Source organism: Balaenoptera musculus, chromosome 6 (genome assembly GCF_009873245.2).
Source record: "Balaenoptera musculus isolate JJ_BM4_2016_0621 chromosome 6, mBalMus1.pri.v3, whole genome shotgun sequence".
Lineage (NCBI taxonomy): Eukaryota > Metazoa > Chordata > Mammalia > Artiodactyla > Balaenopteridae > Balaenoptera > Balaenoptera musculus.
The window spans coordinates 78,903,228-78,927,014 of NC_045790.1; the positions used below are offsets into that span (position 1 = coordinate 78,903,228).

Consider the following 23,787-nt stretch of genomic DNA (forward strand, 5'->3'; position numbering starts at 1 on the left):
CCTATTTTGTGGGATCTTGCCTTCTGTACTGTTCCCATAGCTTGATGCAGAGGTACCAAATGTCTTTACCACAAAAGACCTTGTCTTTGGTCTTACTGAGGTTAGGTTGCCACAGGGATGAGATAGAGTGACAATGTTCAGAGTAGGAAGACTGAAAGCTAAGCCGTCAGGATACCTAAAATGGTAGGAAAACCAAAGGAGGACCAAAGACAGGATCCAGTGGAGGAAGTGTCACAAGGGACAGTCAATGCAAATCACAAAAGTGCAAGAATATCTATTTCACAGCACGTGAGTTCAAGATGCCCCAGTTTAATCAGCCAGTGTAACTATCTTGAGTCCTTGTAGTTTACCTACCTATGTAGATCAAACCAGAGGCTGGTGTAAGTACTAGAATGACTAACTTGACTCTGGATTATTTTCTCTGCACCATACTCCTTCTTCGATAAGGCATTGAGGTACTGATCCCAGAAGCACTAAGTGATTACGTTAGTACTTGCTGAACGAAGAGGATACTCGATACCTGGACAAAACTATGCAAGTAATCATCTGAAAAACGAGGAGCAAGGGAGGATGTTTCGTTTAGAAAGAAATACATCCAATACTAGAATTTTATATTAGAAAAAAAGCTATGTTTTCATAATACAAATTACATAAAGGTGGACATAACTGTAAGTGATCCTCAAGCAGAACATGAATATATGAAATTTTTAGATGCATCAAGAGAACATCCATCTCCAGAGACTGTATCTTTCTACAACTTTAAGATTTTTGGAGGGCACCCCAATCCAGCCTTGGTCAGGAAAAGGGGACTCTGCAGGCCTAATCTCACCATCCACATCAAATACAGGTAGAGGATCCCACATTCAACACATCTGGAGCTCCATCAGGCTGCTCCCCCTCCACTGCAGTCCTATCCAGTGATACTGCAGACACTGGGCGAGGCAGCAGTATACCAATGTTAATCAGTAGGGGAAGAGGGTGCAATCTTACTTCTACAATTTCACATTTGGAAGAGTGCCTTGGCAGTGAGGAGTAGCCCGAGGCCCTTCCCAGGAAAAGAAGCAGGCACAGGGGCCAGGACTCAGGCTCCATTTTGACCCAACGTTTATTGTCCTTTTACAACATGTCATTTTGGTTTAGAAACTGTTCGTGATTAGTTTTCCAACATTAACTCAAAAGCATGTAAAATAAGAATCAACCTACTCTCTATATAAACACCCAGCAACTGTAGCCCTTCACCCTCCTGCCCAGGTTGGGTAGGGGGAAGAAGGGAGGGCTTGGGCAGCATTGAGTGAAGTGCAGATGCTTTACCGTGGGGAATGGCGATAATGCCTTTGTTCACACCCACAGAGGTCCCCTGCACTGCCCCAAACTACAACAGAAACGGCATGGGCCCAAGGCCCAATTCCTTGATGGTAATTCACTCTCCGCCTCCCAAATGGAAAATCGCTTTTATTTTATCGCTTTTGTTTTGTATTTTTTTTGTAACAGCAAGCCCCGGTCCAGAATCTGACGCGGCTGAACTGCTCAGACCGAGGAGCGGAGCAGGCCGTGGGCGCACCCCGCGTCCCTCCTGGGCGAGCGCCCCCACCCTCAGGGAACAAGGTCCAGCCAGGCCAGCTCACTGCGCGCTGGCCACCACCACTTAGCCATACAGGTCATCGTCGTTATCTTCCGTGTACACACTGCCACCTGTGCCAGCGCCACTGCCCTGACTGGGGCCAGCTCCACCTTGGTTTCCTGAAGGGAATCTGCACAAGAGCAGAGGCAAAAAAGAGGGTTAGGGCAGGGCTTGCGTAGGATTTTCACAACTACCCATTCTAACCCCCTGAGGGCTCCAACTACCTTGGTTGTAGAGTTCCCCAAGACAAATTAAGCACTGCCCACTGAAACCTAGTTACCTGAAGCTGCCAAAGCCCCGACTCTGTTGAAGGGTCTGAGCAAACATCTCATACTTCCTGATGTCATTATCACTGACAGAACGGCGGGCAAAGCGCATGGCTTCCTCAAAGTGATCTCGACGGATCTCAGGCACTGGATCATCCTCTTCTACCTCCTGCAGGACAGGTAAACACAGACCACCGGGGCTAGTTAAGGCTCAGCCTGCATTCCTTCCCTGGCCTTCCTGACCCCATTACTGCAGTAGCTTATGGCAGAGGCTTAGAGGATTGGGCCTCTCCAATAAGTTGGGCCTCTCCTGAATAGGTTGCCAGGCCAATCTTCCTAAAACCGAGTCACTGCCCTGCTTAAAAACCTGTCAGTGCATTCTGGAAAAGGTAAAACTGTAGGGACAGAATTCATATCAGTGGTTACCAAGGGCTTAGGATGGGAAAAAGCAGCTGATTAAAGTGGTATGAGAGGGACTCCCTTGGCGGTCCAGTGGTTGAGACTCCGTGCTTCCACTGCAGGGGTTCGACCCCTGCTTGGAGAACTAAGACTCCGCGTGCTGCAAGCCACAGCCAAAAAATTTTAAAAAATTTAAAAAGTGGCACAAGGGAACTTCTGGGGATGATGGAAATTTGTCTACCTCAACTGTGGTAGTAGTTATAGAACTTATGTATTTTGTCAAAAAGCACAGAAATAGTACACCTAAAAAGGGCGAATTTTACAATATGTAAATTATACCTCAAAAACCTAAACTTTTAAAAAGAAAATGTCAATGGCTCTCAGTGCTTATCACATCTAGATTACACCTTACCTACTGGCCTCACTTCCAGCAACATATGATCTCTTCAATTCTACCCAGGTTTTCCCAGATCCTGCAATCCTACTTCTCAAGCAGGTTATTTGGGTGACTTATTTCCTTTACCCAAATTCTACTCTCTCTTCACAGCCCAGGCTCACACCCTATCTCTTCTACTGAGAAGCCACTCAATTGCTATGATTTATGAGACTGCCCTCGGATCAGTGTTATCAGTAGTTTATAAGCTTTGATGAGAGGGAGGAGAGACGTCACAGGCCCCCTCTAAAAGGTAAAGAAAGCCATTTATTTATTTATTCGCGAAGTCAGTCTCTAACACTGTGCCATGATACAACGGGAAACAAGCAAGATGATATAGAGTCCCTATCTTTATTGAGCTTACACACACACACCACCAAATTGTGCATTTAATTCAAGGGGTCCATGGAACACCAGGGATAGGTCCACAGACCCTAGGTTCTTAGCCCTGCTCTATTTGTTTCTCTGCTGATCTCTTCTCAGCCTTTATAATTCCTGATTGAAGGGGTTATATGCTCAGCATTTTCTCTTTGACGCCCTGCTAAACATCTCAGTCAGGTGATCTTTCCAAAACCTTATACTCTTAACTCTAGGGCATTGTGGAGACTGTCCCCTGGCTCCCCACAACTGGCACATCTGGGGAAAGGATTCAGACTCACCATGGCTGACGGGTTGGTCTGCCTCTCCCGTTCTCGCCTGATCTCACTCTCGATCGATTCACGGATGGCCAGCTTGCAAGCACGTTGGCAAATCTCTGTCAAGTCAGCTCCAGAGAAGCCATTAGTCATCTTAGCCAGGAACTCCAAATCTACATCCTAAAAGAAGCAACATATTTATCTTAGCATTTAGTCTCTCCTTCCCTGTGATACATTGATCTTTGACCATCCAAGCACTCCCAATTCCAGTTTGTCCCATCTTCTGCCACCCTGTTTTATTCCTTATTCTAGATTACCCTAATACCCTCAAATCTTCCATATTCCCTTTTCAACCATAACCCCAGGAATCCCCAACGGAATCTTGTCCAGGAACCAAACACCACTCCACGCAGCCTGCAGATTCACAGAAGTCCCCATGACCCCAAGACCTTGCACCTGCCTTGGCAACTGGGGACTTGCGCAGGTTCGCCTTGAGAATGGCAACACGGGACTTCTCATCAGGAAGTGGGATGTAGATGAGCTGATCAAGGCGGCCAGGTCGCAGAATGGCAGGATCAATGATGTCAGGCCGGTTGGTAGCGCCAATGATAAACACATTTTTTTTTGTGGACATGCCATCCATTTCTGTCAGGATCTGGTTGATGACTCGGTCAGCAGCCCCACCACCATCTCCAATGTTGCCACCACGGGCCTTGGCAATCGAATCCAGCTCATCAAAGAACAGTACACAGGGGGCAGCTTGGCGGGCCTGTGTGAGGGATAGATGGACTCAAGCATTAGCACAATCGGATCTCTCAGATCTGAGAAGGAACGGAAAATAAAGTGACCTTCACTGCCCTAGCTGAGCTGCCAGAATGAGATGGTTTTAACTCTCCCAAAGAACAGCCTCCACCCTTAACTTGTCCCCAGGCAAGTGAATTGATAGCCCAGCCACCTATAGCTCACCTTGTCAAAGATTTCCCTGACGTTGGCCTCAGACTCCCCAAACCACATGGTGAGCAGCTCAGGACCCTTGATGGAGATGAAGTTGGCCTGGCACTCATTAGCAATGGCTTTGGCCAGCAAGGTTTTCCCACAACCAGGAGGTCCATAGAACAGTACTCCCTTGGAAGGTGTCATACCAAACTTGAGGAATTTGTCTGGGTGCTCCACGGGATACTAGGAGGAAAAGCAAAGAGGGTTCAGGGATACCTCCAGAGTTTGAAATAAACCTAACCAAACAGAAGCATCCTCCCACACCATCCCATGGTGAAGACCCAGGTTCCCTAAAAGCAGGCTCCTTAGTGCCTCCAACCAGAGAATAGCAGGTTCCTGAATTATACTCACAATTTCCGCAATGAATGTGACAACACCCCAATATCACCCAGCTCCATTACAATGTACTGAGGCAGTGACTCACCCTGGACCAAGCACCCTACCTGGACCAGCTCCTGAAGCTCACGTTTGACATCCTCCAGGCCCCCAATGTCCTCCCAGGTCACCTGTGGTACCTCTACCACAGTTTCCCGCAGTGCTGATGGGTTGCTCTGGCTCAGGGCCCACTAAAAAGGGAAGAAAAACTGGGGATGAGACTTGCCAGGGGAGATCAAAGTGCATGTGTGTGTATCTGAGATATGGGAGAGGCCCTTACTCGGAAGTCATCCATAGTAACTGCCAGGGAGTTCATGACCTCAGCATCGATGGTCTCGTCCTCTAGGTCAATGAGGTCCATCTTCTTGCGGATGGCTTGCAGAGCAGCCTCCGAGCACAGGGCTGCTAAGTCAGCGCCCACATGCCCATGAGTTTCATTGGCTACCTGCAGAGAGAAGATCTACTTACTATGCTGTCTCTGAGACCTAGCTGCCTTAGGAAGCTCGGAGACAACAGAATCCTGGCCCCTTCCCCTGACTTCTATCTCTGGGTCCTTCCATTTCCCTGAACACATACTAGTGGCCCTTTCATCGGCTGGGTTTTAAGTATTCAAGCCTGGACTTGGGGCCTGGAAATAAAGCTGCCCCCCAAATTCTGGTTCACTCTAATTCACTGTCAACCGAGAAACATGCCAACCCTAGTTTTCTGGATTCAATCTGAGATCACTTCCCTTCCCCTGCACAAGAATCAAAATCAATTGCCTCACATCTGAAGCTTATGTCCCTAGTCAGTTCCCTTCAACTGCCTGGAAACAGATACCCTAACTTCTGGCCAGCCCTCATCACCACTCCACCTGTTCAAGGTCCACATCATCTGCCAGCTTCATGTTCTTGGTGTGGATCTGAAGAATTTCCAAGCGTCCTGTAGCATCAGGGATTCCAATATCTACCTCCCTGTCAAAGCGACCTGTGAGACAGTGCATAAACATAGACAGGAATCATTTCTGGTGCAGAGGGAAGAAAGGGCAGGCCTAAGGCGACCAACCATCCCAGTTTGCCCAGGAATGTCCTGGAGTTAGCACTGAAAGCCCCATATCCTGGGAAATCCCTCGGCCTCAGGCAAACCAGGATGGGTAATCACCCTAGACATGACATGGAATATGGGAAAGGAACCCTGGGCCCTAACACTGCAAAGAGCTTCAAGAAATCCTCAGGATTAGGTGACTTAGATGAAGGACAGATGTGGGATCAATGGGATTAAGGCCAGTAGAGCCACAATCTCCCCAAGAGCAAGGACAGCAAAAAAAGAAATTTGGGGTCCTTACCAAATCGTCGTAGGGCTGGGTCAATGCTGTTGGGTCTATTGGTTGCTGCCATAACAATGACATGGGCTCTCTGCTTTAGGCCATCCATGAGGGTCAACAACTGTGATACAATACGCCGCTCCACCTCCCCATGGGTCTGTCAGGACAGAATGTCTGGTCAGAAGTGAAGTCAGGACCTTTCAACACCCCACTATCCCCTCGGGTAAGTTCCTACTTTCTCTCTTTTGGGAGCAATGGCATCCAACTCATCAATGAAAATAATAGCAGGAGCATTCTTCTCAGCCTCTTCAAAGGCTTTACGAAGGTTGCTCTCAGACTCACCAGCCAACTTGCTCATGATCTCAGGACCTGAAAGCATATAGAATGGATACAATGACAAAACTATATCCTTTCTCAATCTCAAAAGAAATCAGCTATCTTGTTTGCCCAGTCCAGAGACAGGTCCTAGGTGAGAATGTGGTAATAACCTCTACTTACTTTCTCACAGCCCCTACCAACCATTATCCCAGGGTAGCCACCAAGCCAGGATAAAAAGTCAAGGAGCTCAATACACTTATCTAACAGTTGAGCTGGACGTACAAAATGATCACAGCAGATGCTATGGGACCTCTGGCCAGAGCAGCAGCAGCACACCAGTTGGACCTCTACCAGCTAAATATCATTCTCAAAGAGATAGCTAATCTCAGCCAGTCTTCCCCCAAACCCTCTCAAATAAGTAAGCATAGACATTTTGAGTTCTCAGTCTAACTTACTCCTCTTAAACGTCTTCAGCCTGTCCACAATCTTTCTCAAGTTGGGGACAGATCAGGCGGCACCAGAGTAGAATACCATCCCCTTGTTGCTTATCTGTCTGCAATGTACTTTAGAATAAAAATACTAAAGTATACACGAGGATAGGTATACAAAGGAACATGTCCATGAGTTCTCCAGCTCATGAGACTGGGTCATGCTCAGCTCAGAGTTGAGTCCAGCCAAACAAAAAGCAAACCAAGGCTCCTACCATTGATCAAAAAGAAGAAGGCGCCAGTCTCATTCGCCACAGCTCGAGCAATCAGGGTCTTTCCAGTCCCCGGAGGTCCATAGAGCAGGATTCCCCGAGGAGGCTGAGGACCAGTACAGAAGGTGTGATTAGGTTCAGACGCCCGCCTTCTCCCAACCCCAGCCACCCTGAAATGGCTTGACAAGGGCTCCATCTAGAGAGGGTGAGAATCAGAGCTCAACTCTGACACCAGTAAGAGTGAGCCCTCAAGCAGCAGCTGCTAGGAAGACAGTTTACTTCAGACCATACTCACTCCTCTTGCCAGCAGAGAAAATACTGCTAGAAAGCTGACGATACTTATGAATGCATAGGAGACAAAGAGCAGAGAAACCACACTAAGAGACTCTTAGTGTGACTGAGTCTGAAGATCCTGGGACTAGGAAAAGCAAGAGGCCATTAGGCCAAGGTCTGAATTTAGACAGACAAGAACCAAGGACTAGCTTAGACATTTAAGAGTGTTGGCCAGAGGCTCACTCACTCCAGTAATCCCAACCCTCCAGGATTTATTATCATGTTGGAATGCCTTCCCTTACCAACTACCACAAGTATTCCTCTTTGAGGTTGTCTTTCATCTTCAGGGTGTCCCATGATACGGGAATGATTGGGATGTTACATTTCAGACCAGCAGTTCTCAAATATTTTGGAGATAAGCAGTTCTCAAATTTCCTTAACTTCTACTTCTACTGGGCAGCCCTGTTCTAGACAGGTTGGCAAACTATGGTGAGATTTTATTTACAGGGTCTATTAGATGAAAATGGTTTTTACCTTTTGAAGGGTTGTAATTAAGGAAAAAAAAAAAAAAAGCAACAGAGAACTTAACTGGCCCACTCTGTTCTAGACCATTAGCAGCGTGAATGAATTTAGAGCCCTCTGTAAACTCAAATACAGTACTTCCTCTCTAATCCAAGGCAATGATGAAACACATGTATGAAGACGTCCTAGGATTAGACAGCAAGTAGTTGTTAATCACCACCCTAGACTATATCCCACAGAGCCCAGGATGCTCACCTTCACACCAATTGCCTTAAAGAGAGCAGGATGTCTCAGGGGCAGCTCCACCATCTCCTTTATCTGAGCTAGCTGCTTCCTGCAGCCACCAATGTCATCATAGCCCACTTCATTCAAAGACTCTTCCTCATCCTGAATATGGAAGAGACAAAGAAAAGAAGAAGGCAGGAATACTACTATCAGCAAAAGTTGAGTTTCTCCAAATCTGATGTAGAGAAATCTGCTGTATGAGAAGATTCTCCTCTAAAGGGATCATGCCTCAAAAAACAACTCTAAAAATCCCAAGAAAAAGATTTCTTTTGTTTTGTTTTTATTTTTATTTATTTGGCCGTGTCGTGCAGCTTGTGGGATCTTAAGTTCCCCGACCAGGGATCGAACCTGCACCCTCAGCAGTGAGAGTGCAGAGTTCTAACCACTGGACCGCCAGGGAATTCCCAATTTTTGTTTTTGTTTTATTTCAATTATTTACTTACTTATTTACTTACTTAATTATTTATTTATGCCAAGGCAAAGATTTCTAGCACAGCCTTTCCCTATCACACTGTCCTTAGTCTTACTGGGATGAGCTCCCCTAAGACCTGAAGCTAGAAACTGTGGGAAATGCACAGGGGTCTAGATGCCAGCATCAGCACCACTTCTTCAAAAATTATTCCAACCACTTAGACCTTTTAGGTTCAATCTAGGTTTTAAAAATTATTGGTATCAGATACTTCCAAGAAACACCTAGGCCCAGAAATGAATAGCTAGGTTTTCCACCTCTGGCAAGAAGCTTAGCTATCAAGTCTGGAAATTCTTTGCAACTACCACACAACTGTCCCACTAAGTAATCACAAAGTAGGGTACCGGGATCAGGGAGAGAACTCACCTCTCGTTTGATAGGCTCCCCTTCACAGTGAATCACTGTGTCTGGAGCAACAATACAGTAAGGACTGGGATCTGTCTCCACTACTTTGAACTCTACGGCACGCATTCCACCCCGGACAAGGAAAATGTCTCCTGTGAGAGCAATCAGCACAAGAGCAGTTAGAGGTATCCATTACCAGACCAAGTGAGAATTCCTCATCAGAACCTGGGATCTAGAATGCCAAGTTCACGAGATATTGCCCTTTCTCCTTCCCATCCACATCTTATTAAGCATCAGGCAAAAAGAGAAAGTAAACTGTGAAGAGTCCCTCTGCCACTCAAGACAGTGAACGAAACCTGAGGTGTCAGAAAGAAGCCCATAAGGTTTTTGATTTCTGGGGGATAGATAACCCAGGCTTTCACGACAACCACCAATGGTAAAACTGTGCTAAATATTAAGTACACTTTGGACAGCCAAAATGGCCCACCTCTTCCTTCAGAGATAAAAGAGAAGACAGCTTACTCTACTGGAGCAAGGAGTGAGAATGGGGAAATGGGGGAGTGGAAGGAAGGGGGGAAGGAGAGAGTACACATGAGCATGTGTACAGAATGTGTGTGTATAGACACACATATGAGAATGAGACAAAGATATCCCAAGGTTTACTCTTGGGTATCCCTATAAACAATCACCCTTAAGTTCAGTCCCTAGAATTATTTCTCACCTTTCCGGATGGGTCGATAAGCTTCCAGGAAGTACGGCTTAAGGTAAACCTCGAAGAGATTGCCAGTGATGCCTTCCACCGTGTCATCGATGGGTAGTACATGGATACGTTTGCCGTACTTCACATCAGGGCATGGCTGGATGCTGAGGATGACAAGCAGACTCCACGTTACCAACCAAACTGCAGCCCCAAGCACTGGGTGTCCAAAAGGGCCTGGCATAGAGAGCCGATGGCAAGCGAAAGAGAAAAGGCAGGGATGGCTTTAGGTGAAGAGAGGCAGGAGGGTAGGGTGGGAGTGAGGGCAAAGAAACAGCCAAGCAGAACAGGTCACACGCAGGGTGGGGTAGTAGGGGGAGCCTCTAGAAGAAGATGCTGGGGTGGCCCACTCCCAATCAGTGAGCCAAAAGGAAGACCCACACATTTGGAAGCCTCACAAAGACACAAGAGGGAAGGTCTTCAGTGAGAGATATCCAAGGATGACCCATTCTGGTCAGTACTGGTAACCCAATGTTACAAAGGGAGACCTTAGTCTGACAAGTGTCAGGGTCAGAGAAGTAGAAGTGAAAAAATAATCTCAGTCAGGTGGTCAGAGCACCTTGAGAAAGTGACTAAGCACCTCCAGGAAAGAGGCTACATGAAACCTATAATCCATGGAAAAGAATCAGAAGCCTGAGATGCTCCTGGCCAAGTGACAGATGGTTGGGTAGCAGTGGCTAGAGATGACTCCAAGATGGGGAAGCCTCCTGCCTAAAGTTAAGTCTAAAATCACTCAGACTGGCGCTATCCTAGGTCTGGCTCAAACTATGCCTCTCTCCTAGATTAACTTGGATCTTTACACAAACCTGCTACGAGTCCACCTTCCATGCCCACACTCCCATCTCATTCCAGCCCCAACAAAAGCCATTAATGCAACCCAGCTGTAAGGTTACTTGGCAGATACAAACACTCAAATGGCATCCTAAACCAGGGTCTAAGGTGTGATAAGTTATACCTCTGGTAGAAAAATATAAAGGTACCAAGAAAGTCACAGAAATGCCAACTTGTCCCAAGGGTCATGCAAAGGCAGGTTTTGAAGTCCCAGAGGCAGAACCAAAACCTAAAGACAACCTAGAAACATAAGTCTTCCCATGGCCTGCAAGCTCCCAATATCTGCAGCTGCCAAGGCCTTGGTGGGGGTACTGCCTGTAATGCAGGCTGTCTCTGGCCTCCCATCCCTGAGGGGCCAAGAACCCCACACACACCTGATGACATCCCCCAGGTGTACGCGAAGGTTATTCCGAACAACTCTATTCATTCGAATCTTCTCATCAGAACATGTGTCATCAGAAAGCACAATGCACACAGCTTCCCGCCTCTTCTTTCCTTTCAGCAACACTGTGTCACCTCGGAACAACTGCAGCTCATCCATCTTGGGCTGAGGAAAGAAGGTTAAGGCCTTTGGGTCACTGGGTCAGGGGGTAAGCAGCAGCCCTGGAGGTTGGGATTCCCAGTAAACCCCACTCTATCTGTGGTCACTGCAAGAAAAATGAGAAAAGAAACCTGGGAAAAGCCCTCAGGTTAAGTGCAATAAGCAAAGATTGGACTGTGGACCCAACTTACCTGGGACAAGGATACCACACTGTTGTCCTCATTGATGGCTTCATCAACAATTAACCGATTGGGACGGTTCTTCTGTTTAAGAATGGCTGTTGATAAATCATCACCTTTTGAACTAGAAAGAGAAAATGAAGTCAGTTCCAAAACATATTCCAGCAAGAGCCCCACCAGTCTCTACCAGCAACTCTTGGTATTCTGAGTACTGGTATCCTAGCTGTAAGGCCCCAGGTGATCTTGCCCCAGGGTCAGGAAACTAAGAAAACAAAATAAAAGTGGAGACTGAGCAGTATTTAGAGAAATGAAAATAGTCTCAGACAGTATAGAAGAGTGATTAAGAGAAGGGGCTCTGTAGTCAGACCTGTTGGGTCTGAATCCCAACGCTGCCACTTAACTGTGATCTTGGGCATGTTATTTAACCTCTCTGGAGGTTGATGTCCTCTTCCGTAAAATGCGGACTATAGTAGCACCCATCTCAGGGGATTACTGTCTTAAGCAAGATAATGAATACAAGTTCAACACAATGCCTGGCATATGGTATCAACGGTCAGTATGATTAGCACTGCAGAACATAGCACAAGCTCTTTCCTTGCTAACCTTCTTGCAGAAGGAAGCAAGCAAGACAATCTCCCATAGGGCTCAGGGAGGCCCCAAGCCCCACAGAGCAAGCCTGGGAACAATGAAGAATCATTAGAATTACCCTTCTTACTGGCTAAACCTGCTGAACGCCAGAGCATTCTGTGTACCACAGGAATGCAAAGCATAAAGACGATCATATTTGGAAAAAACAAACAAACAAAAAACACACACACAAAACACTAACAGATCTGGAACCTTCATCAGAAAGAGGCTCAAGCTCAAAAGGAATCTCAGAAACCTCTGCAAAGACACACAACTCCATGGGGTTGGTTCAAAAAGTTAAAACCAAGAAATGTTGAGACATGGGGCAAATCCAAATCCCTCTCACCCAAATCAAGGTTGCCTGAGTCTGAACTGAGTTTAAGCTATCTAAATAGTTTCTATCATTTCCTAGAAGCTAAGATCATTCATCCGACACCAATTTCTCACTTAGCTCATCTCCAGCCTTCACTAACTAGACTCAGTGGGCTCTCCCTCTGAAGAGGGCTACCTCCTCTTAGTAAGGCTCAGGAAAACATGAGCATTAACCAAAATAAGAGGGCCAGACAATGGAAGAAGCCAAGAAATAAATAAAAAGGAACCTTTTCCATGGATTATTTCTTCACTCAACAAATTCACGTGTGTGTGTGTGTGTACATATACATAAAAAATACATCAGACATCGTTCTAAGCATCTATCAGTCAACAAAAGAAGACAAAAAAGTATTCCTACTGGAAATACCTTCACAACTTGCAAGAAAAAAGATGCCTATGCTCTAGAATACCAGCTAGGGAGTTACAGGATTTTTTACATCTTTTGGCCCTGATACACTCAAAAGAAATACAAATCCCATTCATCTAAAGAAGTTGTAAGTTTTCTGCTGACCCTCTCACATAGGCTGCATCTTTATTCACTCCCTTTAAACTAGTTTCCAAGAGTGGAGTTTCCTTAGGTTTAAACTTGCCTCCCCCAACCCCAAAGTGGTGGTCACAATGCTGCATACTCTTCCAATGCTTATCAACACCCTAGAAAGCAAGTATGGTCAATATGAGAGTTGAGGGCAATTTAAATCCATCCCTTCTCCCTCTCCCCTATGCATTAAAATACCCTTCAAGGGCTGCCCATCTTCCCGTTTGATGTATAGGACCAGGGCTAGAGAAAAACAAAACGTCAGATGCCTCTAGTCATCAGTTTGTATTTTAACCCCAAAGCTGCATCCTAGGAAAACCTCCAATCTGCCTACCATTCCTGACCCCAGCACTGGAGATGAGTGGGATGCTCTTCCCTTAAAGTAAGGACCTTTAATTCCACATCTATCTACTGAGATCAAAGGAAGTAATCTCTAAATGAGGAAATTCAGTTTGATCATGGGCCAACAGCAGTCCCGGAGGCTCTTTGGGGACATCCCACTGGTCTTCTGCATGAGTCAGGCCCTTTCCAGAACCCCAATGGGCCACAGGGGACTTGGACAGAGTTCAGGTAAGTCATCAAGATGACCTAGAGATCAGAAACTGTCTATGATGCCAGGTTCCAAGAATTTTGGACTTTTAGTCTTGGAAACTAAAGACTAAGAGACTACTTTAATTCTTTATTAAGCAGTCCTTTTAAATAGGCACCTGAGTAATACTTCATCTTAATTCAGAAACTTGAGAAAAAGGAACACATCTCAAAAAAAACTAAACTCTCGAGTCAGGAAGGTGATTTGCATAGAAGGGTTTCCATAGGATGAGGGTGTCTTCCCCCCGCCCCACCCCCACCAGTATCTAAAGCTCTTAATTCTAAAACAGGTAGAGGTGGCCAGGTTTTATCTGATGCTTTCCTGAGTAGAGGGCCCAGGATTTCTCAACGTAACTGCTTAGGGAAAGGAACGTGTGTGTTTGACTAGTTAAGACAACTCCAACTCTCACACCTCAAAGGCTGAAATCTAGAAAGGCTCACAAAATACGAACTGAAGTTTGAATTTTAGCAAGAACCTAATGAACCTCATTTCACAACATCAAGGAAAACTGACTAAAGCCTTTTCGTATGAATAACAACATGCCTAAAGTATGAAGGCGGCCAGATGTGAAAGGCAGGGCCCGCCTCTCCCCAACAGCTTCTCATCACTCAGGTCGTAGACGATGCCAACCACAAGCCAGGCCGAGCCGGCTCTAAAAGTGGCCGTCGTGAGCTTCCCTGAGCTCGCCAGGCCTTCCCCTGCTCCGGCCTCCGCCTCGGTCTCCGGGCTCCTAAGGCCTTCACGTGGCCCAAAGTCCACGCCCACCGGGCGCAGTTAGGGCGTTGGGCCCGCGGGGCCTGCACTCTCTGGGGACCAAAGGCCTAGAGCGGGTGGCACACCGGATCGCAGGTGGGCGCCCCCAACCCCCGGGGCGCCGCGCCAGCAGTGTGGGCCCGCAGACCTCTCACTAGGCCGGGACGGCCGCCCGGAGAAGCCAGTCATGCCGGCCCGGGCCTGCATGACACAGCACGATCTGGCCCAGGCCCCGACCCAGGCCCAACGCAAGCCCCGCCTAGGGGGCGCAGCCGGGCCCAGAGGGGTCCGCGGCTCCTCATTCGCCCCCTTCCTCTCCTCTCCTCTCCCTCCTTCCCTGTCTCCACCTCCTAGACGCGCCCACAACCAGGCCCGGCCGGGCCTACCCAGCGCAGCGGGTCTTCCCGCTGCGCGCACCCGCGGCGGGCGGACGGGCGCGCGCACACACTCACTCAGCTCCGGAGGCCATGGCGCGCGCCTCTCCCGGCCGGCGGCTGTGGCGGCCCGTGGGTAACGGCTACAAGAGGTGGCAGGCGACGGACTGGGCCGGGGCTTGGGTCTCCCGGGCGGGGGACGAGCGGAGCGACAAACCCGCAGACGGCCTCCCTCTCGCTTCCTCCCAGCGGCACCGGGGCGGTGGGCGGGCGGGCGGGAGACGCTGACGCCTGATCCGCGAGGGGGCAGCGGCAGCGACGACCCAAACGACGGCTGCAGACGCTTCGCTAAGACTGAGCCGAGAAGAGCCGAATCATCGGAAGGAGAGGTGCTCTCACCTCAGCCAATCAGCGCCTGCCCTGGGGACTCCCGCCCGCCTCTCCGCGCCTCTCCCCAGCAACCCGCGGACCGGAGCCAATCAGGAAATTCGCTTGCTGCCCGGCTCCCGCCTCAGGGATGCAACACGCCTAGTAACGCCACGGCAATTGGCCGCAACGCTACGCTTCCTCGACGGATTGGGATTCTCGACCAGTCAACGAAAGGAAGAGGGCCAGATCGACTGGCGAAAGGAGAGGCTTTATCCCTGGGAGGCAGGCTCTCCCACTTGGCTCCAGTTCATTGGCTCCTGAGCTTATCCTGCTAGAAAAACCTGGCACAATGGATTGAACCCTTGTATTAGTCTAGTTCCGTTGTAGTGACAACCTACACACCCATCTTCTTCCAAAACCTGAGTCTCAACCCTAAGCCCTCTCCTTGCTCCTTCAATACGCTGGCTCCAGCCATCTCTATTCTGGACTCTTTGACTAGCACCCCAGCTCTTAATCCACTGTACTTTATTGTCATTGCACTCTTTGGTAATCCTAATCCCATAGGCTTTACAGTTCCTCAGGGCTTGGAGATACATGCTTCCTCTTACCACCAGGTATTAATATTTATGGCTAAACGAGGGAGGGCAGTCAAGTCCAGAGAGGAGTCAAAAGGCAACTACAGGGGCTTCCCTGGTGGCGCAGTGGTTGAGAATCTGCCTGCTAATGCAGGGGACACGGGTTCGAGCCCTGGTCTGGGAAGATCCCACATGCCGCGGAGCAACTAAGCCCGTGAGCCACAACTACTGAGCCTGCACGTCTGGAGCCTGTGCTCCGCAACAAGAGAGGCCATGATAGTGAGAGGCCTGCGCACCGCGATGAAGAGTGGCCCCCGCTTGCCACAGCTAGAGAAAGCCCTCGCACAGAAACGGAGACCCAACACAGCCAAAAATAAATAAATAAATTTAAAAAACAAACAAAAAAACACAAATGTTCAAGTACAATTGGTGTCTTAAAAAAAAAAAAAAAAAAAAAAGGCAACTACAGAACACACAGCAGATTCAACAGAGCCCGAAGCAGCAAGAAAATTGTAGGCTGAGACTTGAAGCCCTCGGGCCCAAAATGCCAGCTAGCCCTGACTATATTCAATAGGCAGCTTTGGGGGCCTGTTGACTGAATTCACCCTTCACCCCCTATCCACACAGACACATTTGACTGAGAGAGTGGAAATCCAAATCTGGGATGAGGGAGGGGGTGGGGAATCATTCTGAGACTCAGAGGTCTGCTTGTCTCTCTGCTCTAAGAATCAGATACTTGCCCTTCTCCTGAGGGCACCACCTTCCAGACCTAACTCCACTCATTCTGTCACCTCACAAAGGATCCTGGGCTTTGGGGTTTTGCTTTTAGGCAACAAGAAGGACTAAAGGCACTGCCACCTGAGTAAGGATTCCTGTAGCCCTTTCTCCTGAGTCTCATAAAGTAGACGATGTTGGGAGAAGGTATCATAGACAACCAGCACTCAACTGAATCAGACAGCTTTGAGTCTTCCCACTCAAGTGTATGTAGTAGGCAGACAAGAGATAGACATGAAATTTTACTCAACACATGAAAAGGGAAACAGGAAAAAACGTGCTATGAGCAAAGTCAATGCCTTGTTGGTGGAAGGGGGGCTTCTTCTGGAACCAGAACAGCAGTAACCAGACCAAATTTTGGAGAACTACCACCAGCCTCTCCAATGCCAGACTTATATTGGAATGGTCAGCTCCAGCCATGTTCCCCAAGGACGGTGTAGCAGAAAGCCCTCCCCACAGATGGCCCACTGAGGCCCCAGCTCAGTTTCTTTGAAACGTGGCAGCTACAGGTCACGAGTCTCCAGCAGAGACGTCCGAAATTCCTCAAGAAGGGTTTCACGGTCAGGGGGATGGATCCAGCCCAAACAGGTTTCTAGGTACAGGGGGAGAGACCTGAAACCAAAAAGGGTGATGTCTAAGGGAGGACAGGCAGAAGACTGCGCAGCCATTCCCTCCCTTTCATTCACCACCGCTCCCAATAGGCCCAAGGACTCCAGGACGCCAGCTGCCTCTCAGCCTCACCACGCAGCATTCTCCTGTGGCAACTCAGTTTGGGCCTCCAGCCTCCGCCAGAGAGCAGTGGCCTCATCCCTCCGATCCAGCCTCCTCAGAGTCTGAAGCAGGTGGAAGGAAGCGTCTTGATTACCTGTAGCCCCACCCCAGAGTAGAGAGCCTTAGAACTTGACACAGACTTAAGCATCATTTTATAAAAGGGAAAACTAAGGCCTAGAGCAGGGAAGTGTCTTGCCTACATGGTACCAGGGGTACATCACTGCCAACCATGCCTATCCCTGGGCACTGCCTGCTCAGGACAAAGGGCTCAGCTGACCCTGCTCCTGCCCAACACATTCTCAGCACAGTTATGGTCTCTGTGTCTGAAGACACTGGGAAGCCTAGAGAACTCCTGAGAGGCCTTCATACACACTTGTATATGTCTTGCATATGTCTGCACACCTGGATATATCCCTATATATATACAGGCACAACCCCATTCACCCCTCCTATCAAGGAACATCACTCTTAACACTAATCCCCAAGTACCTCCCCCACGGCCCTCTCTGTCCTTACGCATCTGTGCATAGCTGATGTCTTGCACATGTACATACCTGGGCACACCTGCACACTGAGAAGGAAGTCCTGTAGGGCTTTGGTATCCTGGCCACTGGCCACCCATTCCAGTCCACGACTAATCAGGGCGGCTGCCCGAAGCTGTTGTAGTGCCACATCTGATGTACACCCCTGCTCACAGCTGGAAGCAGGCCCTGGGGACCACTCCCAAAGTCAAGACATGTGTTCCCAGCCACACTGTCACCAACACCTCAAGTCCCCTCTCTATCTCTTGTGTTTGGAGTCCCTTTCCCTTAAATCTCCTGGTAGGCTAGGACACATGGAAAGGAAACCACCACCACCACAGAGGAAAACTGAGAGTCTAGATCACCTTGTTCTTTATCCTTGGGTGTGGCCTGGAAGAGCAGCTCAAGGCACCTGAAGTGGGACACAGAGCAGGGGTAAAGAAGAGTCAACCTCAGAAACTCTAGGGTGAGTAGATAAGAATGGAGCTCACCAACTCAGGTCCCAATTAGAAAATTATCCCTCCACATTTCCCGGAGGGTCGTGGTTGGCTTCCTGGGCTCACCGGCTAAATTCACTGATTGCCTCCTTTTGGGCCCCCAGTTGCACCCAAGCTTGGCCCTGAAGCAGATAGGTGGCAGAGACCCAGGGTGAGCAGTGTGGTAACTCTTTGGTTCCTCTTCTGGCATCTTCCCACAGCCGGGGCCTCTTGGGAAGCAGGGATGACATGCGGCTAAGCAGCTCCTCACACACGGTCAAAGCATCCTGGGCTCGGCCTGCCTGAATCAGCGCTGCTGCTGCCTCCAAGAACACCTCAGGCACACAGGGCCCTGGGGGGCATGGGGGTGGGGAGAACTGGGGTGGGAGGAGAATGCAGTGTCTTGAAGAGACATGAGCCACCACCCCCAACCTCTTCACCAGGCTCTGGTATCATGCAGAGACCACCCATTGCTTGCTGCCTGGATCCCCCTTGCTCTGGGAACCCTCCCAGTCTGGTGCCCCAGATTGGACAGAAAGAACAGCAGAGGAAAAGTCAGAAAAAAGCAGTCCTGCGCTACTCCAAAGGAGACTCCAACCCTCCCACCCCATTGCAGAGCAACATGACATACCCACCTTTGGCTCCGAGCCATCCAGCAACAGGGCCAGCAGGTCCAGGTAATGTTCTGCAGCATTCTCTGCCCTGAAGAGTCATAACCCATGAGTCTCACCTTAGGCCATAGCAGGGCACTCCAAGGGCTTTTAGCTAAGGGCCCTGGGGTGTGGGGAGGGCGAGGTTTGGGGACTCCAACACTGGCTCAGTATGGATCTCTACTACTTACAGACTGGATTTGGGAGAAGACTTTAGAGTTTTCAAGATACAGGAGGTTAGTGTCTGGGTAAAGAATCCTCAGTTCAGGTCCAGCAGCAAGGCAGGAAGCTGAAAGTGGGGACCCATGTCCTGCCCCTGACTTGTCCATCCCCCCAACTCGTAAGAACAGAAGCAGAGTCACAGCACAGGGGAGGCGCCAGAAGTGGGAAGAGGAGCTCAGGTGAGCAAGGTGGACCTCACCTTCCCGTCTGTAGGCATCGGCTTGCTAGCAGGTACTTGGCCTGGCTCTGTGTGCCACAGTGAAGGGGTGAGGCTGGGTCAGGTCGTGGGAGTAGTAACTCTACTTCAATGAGAAGCTGTGGGGCTTCAGGGATATGAGCGACACTCAAGGCCTAAAGAGAACAAAAAGAAAAACGTATATCTATAATCTCTGGGACCCATACTTCCTTCTACTTACACCTTGACTACTTACCCCAACACAAGCATCTCAGCAGTCCCCGTATCTTCACCCGACACAGTTCCTTACCTCAACCAGCAGCTCCAGACACTCGATCTCTGCTGCCGTGTTCTCCAGTTGCCGATACAGCCTGGAGGCCTCCAAAAGCGGGGGACCCCAGGTTGATTCCCCTTTCAGGGCTGCAACCAAGTACAGCAGAGCTCTCTGTGGACTGCCCTAGAGGAGTGAGAGGACACAAGCCTCAGCTACCCTCACAAAGCAGAAAGCTGCTCCTAACGCCCCTGGTTTCCCCAACCCACCCTAGGACTGTCTTTACCATCTTACGAAGACAGGTCCCCAGGGCTGTGTACACCTGGACCAACACAGGCCGTGGGCACAGACCTGAGGCCGCTTCATGCAGGCTGCTCAGTGCCCTGGGTAGGTTCCCTGTGATCAGCTCCTGGAGGCCTGTGGGCAACCAGGGTGTGAGCTTAGAGAGGCCAATAGGGCAGGGGGCATGATGGGGAAGAAGAGCACAGAGAAGCTCTACTGAGCTGAAGGGTAGAGGATAGAGAAGACATGAGCCCAGAGGACCCCTTAAGACAGGGAGTGGGGAGGAAGGGACAAGTCAGATTGCTAGCTGGCCTTGGCGATAAGCAAATGCTGTCAGAAGGACACCCCTCAAGTCCTGGGCATCCTGCAGGGTCAACGGAGCATCTGACTCCTCAGCTGGGGGCCTCCAAGTTTTCAGGAGCAGCAGGAGATCCTCAGAGGCCCCGCTCTGGGGAAAGAAGGATGATCAGAGGTTCCAAGCCTGTAACTACCCCTTCACCTATCTCAGTCCACCCTGGCTGGACTCTGAACTTAAGGATCCTCCTGATTCTTGTTCCCTCAATTCTAAGAGATCGATAGCTGTGAGGCAAGGATAAAGGGAGGAAGAAAAACCTGGGGCAGAGATGATTTATTTTAATGAGTCTCCTCACTCAGGATCAGCCCACGAGGACACAGGGCAACGACCATGTTTGGGTTACTGATGAAAAGACTGAGACTGGGAGGTGACTTCAGCAAGGTCACGAGAGCTCTAATTCTACCCAAGATAATCAAGCTCCCAAGAGAACCCCTCCAATGAGGAACAAACCAGAGCAAGGTCACCTAAGAGTCCCTGAGAAAACCTGGGTCTTCTGAACACCAATCCAACAGCCTTTCCAACACATAATGATGATACTGCAGCTAGGAAGGGTGGGAGGAGGAAAGAGACCCTTAGGTCCAGATCACTACCTGAATTACCTGGCTAACATTCAGGGTCTGCAGCAGCAAGGTCAGGTCCCCAAGACGGTCAGTGCTCAGCCAAAGGGCAGCCTGCAGGCCAGCAAGGTGGTGAAGGGCAGGGAGCAGCTCCGGCAGAAGGGAGGAAACATGGAGGACGGAGTCCCACAGCCCCCTAAGCCCATGTTCCAGCCTGGCCTTCAGCTGCTCCTGGGTCTCCAGCACTGTAGAGTACACACACACATACAGCTGAGGTGGGACCTCATCTCTGGCTTTTCTTCTCTGCCGGAGCCCAAAGGTCACAAAGGCGCTCCTGGTCCGAGGAGCACATGGAGGATCAGAGAAGGGCATCTCCATGGAGGTGACAGATTATGTTGCTCCTCCTATCCCCCTTGCAAGAACTTAAGCCCAGCCTGAGGCTGGCAGGGGCATGGAAGGCAATGTTTGGCCCTCACCTCTCTCTAGGCCCTGCTGGATATCCTGTGCCAGGTCCTCAGTGAAACCCTGGGCCAGGCTTGCCCTCAGGGTAATGAAATTGCAGATGACAGTCAGTTCCAAGGGGAGAACAGAAACAGCCGCAGGGAGCCCTGGAGCAACAAATGCTGGTCTCACAGACCACTCTCAGGTGAAAGAGATCACCCCACCCCAACCAAAATGGCCTCAATAAAGAACCCACCCTTTGGAGACTTCCCTGCTGGCGCAGTGGTTAAGAATCCGCCTGCCAATGTAGGGGACACGGGTTCGAGCCCTGGTCCGGGAGGATCCCACATGCCGCGGAGCAACTAGGCCTGTATGCCACAGCTGCTGAGACTGCGCTCCAGAGCCTGCGAGCCACAACTACTGAGCCCGCGAGCCACAACTACTGAAGCCTGCGCACCTAAAGCCCGTGCTCCACAACAAGAGAAGCCACCGCAATGAGGGGCCCGCGCACAACGAAGAGTGGCCCCCACTCGCTGCAACTGGAGAAGGCCCGCACGTAGCAACAAAGACCCAACGCAGCCAAAAAAAAAAAAAAGAAAAAGAAAAAGAATCCACCCTTTGGACAGAGAATTTGGAAAGGGCAGAAGGTTTTCCAAATAGACCATCCTGGAGACCACTTCTTCAAATGCTGCTGGTGTGATGCTGCTGGTGTGTGTGTGTGTGTGTGTGTGTGTGTGTGTGTGTGTGTGTGTGTGTGTGTGTGTGTGTGTGTGTGTGTGTGTGTGTGTGTGTGTGTGTGTGTGTGTGTGTGTGTGTGTGTGTGTGTGTGTGTGTGTAAGGAGAGAGATTCACCTGTATAAAGACGATTCCATTCCAGTCCTGTCTGTGCCTTAAACAGAACACCTTACCCCCTGAGTAATCTCCTCGATCCCAGAAATGCAGAAGAGGAACTGGTCTCTGGCTGTGGAGGAGGGGAGTGACCATCCTGGGGAGAGCTCTACTTACCCTGCAGACTATGGAGGAGTCCCCGGAGCCCTTCCAGTGCATCTTGAGCCAACTGCTGGCGCCTCGGAGACAGACCTGAGTCCTGAGCAACCTAACAAATGTGGGGTGGGGTACAGTCCTTCCCTCTCCCCTTGCAGCTGTGGCAAGGGATGTCATTCTCCAGCCATTTCTGGCTCTTTAGGGGAGGTCACGCTCAGCCCCTCCCCATCGGCCAGGGTAAATCCACTGCATACCCCTTTCCTGGTATTTTGGGGTTGCAAAGAGAGGGTCCCAGCAACCGCGTTACCTTGGCCTGTTGAACTAGTTGGTCATTCTTTTCCCTCCACAGGTCCAGGCAGCTGGCGTGAGAGGCTGAAGAGCCCGGAGGGGTCCTGTGAGCCATGGCGGCCGAGGCTGGGCCCAGACACCTGAAGGGGGCCGCTGAAGGGTAAGCCTGGCCCCTCCGACGCCCCACTGAGAGCGGAGAGGCCCGTACACTTCCGCACCCCGCCAAGGCTCCTTTGCTCCCCTCGGGGTTCCAGCCGGGGCGGCCTACCCTTTCCGAGAGAAACGGACACCCCACCGGCCGCCTGGCCGGGATTCTACTTCCGCCTCTTTCACCCGCGCCTCTGATTGGCCCGGCCGGCAAAATGCTCGGCTGCGGTTGGTCGTCTTCAAGGGTTACTCCCCGCGGGAAACTGGAAGAAGAAACGAGTCGGGGCCAGACCAGAGAGGAAGGCAGAGGCGGGCCAGAGACCGGGGGCGTGTCTGAGTGGGTAGGTCTTACGGCTCGCCGTTCCGCTCCTCAGCCCTCGCGCAGGCCAAAGCCTTAAGTCGACCTCAAAAACCCGGAACCCGCGGATCAGCCCTTCCCTCGCCGCCACACATCCAGGCCGGCCGGGGATTTACCCCGCCGCGGAGGGCTGGCCCGCGCGATGCACGCTGGGAGTTGTAGTACCGCCGGGAGCCGCCACGAAAGGTCCAGCCCCAGAAGTGTCTTCAAAAAGAACTGACCTGAGACCGAGGCCCTCGGTAATCGGCCCATCCTATCTCTGCTCACCATGGAGCACCAACACGCTCACCACAGTCTGCTCAACCACATGCAGTCCGACTAGCTGGCAGCGCAGCCCTGTGCCTGTGCAGCCTGCCCTGCTCAAATATACCTGCCCAGTCCTTTCAACACATGGAGGTAGGAGAATTGGAGATCCGTAAGCAAAGAAGAAACAAGCTGCGACGCTTGCCATCTATAAAGTCAACTCAAAATGGATAAATTGGACTTCATTAAAATTAAAAACTCTTGTGCTACAAAGACACCATCAAGAAAATTCAAAGATGTAAGTCAAACTGTTATGCTGGACACCTTAAACATATCCAGTGATGTATGTCAATTATATCTCAATAAACTGGGAAAAAAAGAAAATTCAAAGATGTCAATTATACCTCAATAAAAAAAGAAATAAAAGAAAACTCAAAAGTCACAAAGTGGGAGAAATTATTTGCAAATCATATACGTCATCTTTCAGTGGTCTCATCTCTTCCTGTCCTGGGCACCCTCAAACCTCAAACCCCAGTCCTGACCCTTCTCAGAACCTCTTCCCCACTTCTTTGATGGATGTTTCCATGAGGATTTCATGCCAGCACTTCAACATGACACAGGAGTAGTGAGGTGGATGGAGGGCACAGGAGACGTGTGAGGAGCATTAGATTCATACAATTTTGGCTTCAAGTCAGGAATAATCAATGGGACAAGGTGTGTTAGATGGGTGAGTAGGTCTGATAAAAGGCAGCACAGGTTGGGAAACCAGGGAAGCCTCCACAGACGTGAAGGGCAAAGGGTGTTCTGAAGTGAAAGTACACAGTTGAGGA

At 49.9% G+C, this 23,787-nt stretch overlaps 2 protein-coding genes across 7 annotated transcripts; both read right to left on the bottom strand.

The window, feature by feature from the left end:
* Window positions 1–1,081: 1,081 nt before the first annotated feature.
* Window positions 1,082–14,895, bottom strand: LOC118897339 (valosin containing protein). Its single transcript, XM_036856451.1, has 17 exons — window positions 14,577–14,895; window positions 11,261–11,372; window positions 10,903–11,075; window positions 9,662–9,804; window positions 8,962–9,092; window positions 8,097–8,228; window positions 7,050–7,152; window positions 6,264–6,397; window positions 6,050–6,185; window positions 5,579–5,691; window positions 5,006–5,170; window positions 4,794–4,916; window positions 4,321–4,533; window positions 3,815–4,123; window positions 3,379–3,534; window positions 1,902–2,056; window positions 1,082–1,751 (listed from the first exon to the last, which is right to left on the bottom strand). Exons 1-17 carry the CDS (start codon window positions 14,591–14,593, stop codon window positions 1,646–1,648), a joined length of 2,421 nt encoding a protein of 806 aa, XP_036712346.1. The 5' UTR covers window positions 14,594–14,895; the 3' UTR covers window positions 1,082–1,645.
* A 1,547-nt stretch (window positions 14,896–16,442) lies between these two features.
* Window positions 16,443–23,464, bottom strand: FANCG (FA complementation group G). 6 transcript variants are annotated; one of them, XM_036856453.1, is made up of 15 exons: window positions 22,478–23,464; window positions 22,229–22,349; window positions 21,943–22,033; window positions 20,973–21,104; window positions 20,539–20,741; window positions 19,897–20,032; window positions 19,589–19,719; window positions 19,342–19,488; window positions 19,056–19,207; window positions 18,620–18,686; window positions 18,072–18,361; window positions 17,874–17,920; window positions 17,542–17,697; window positions 16,958–17,081; window positions 16,443–16,828 (listed from the first exon to the last, which is right to left on the bottom strand). In XM_036856453.1, the coding sequence occupies exons 2-15, from the start codon at window positions 22,322–22,324 to the stop codon at window positions 16,720–16,722; spliced, it is 1,881 nt and encodes a 626-aa protein (XP_036712348.1). In that variant the 5' UTR covers window positions 22,325–22,349; window positions 22,478–23,464; the 3' UTR covers window positions 16,443–16,719. The 6 variants fall into 6 exon arrangements, 5 of the variants coding, with proteins under 5 accessions (XP_036712348.1, XP_036712347.1, XP_036712349.1 ...); XM_036856452.1 differs by having other exon boundaries at window positions 22,229–23,464; XR_005020402.1 differs by having other exon boundaries at window positions 16,446–16,828; window positions 16,958–17,049; window positions 22,229–23,464.
* Window positions 23,465–23,787: the final 323 nt, after the last annotated feature.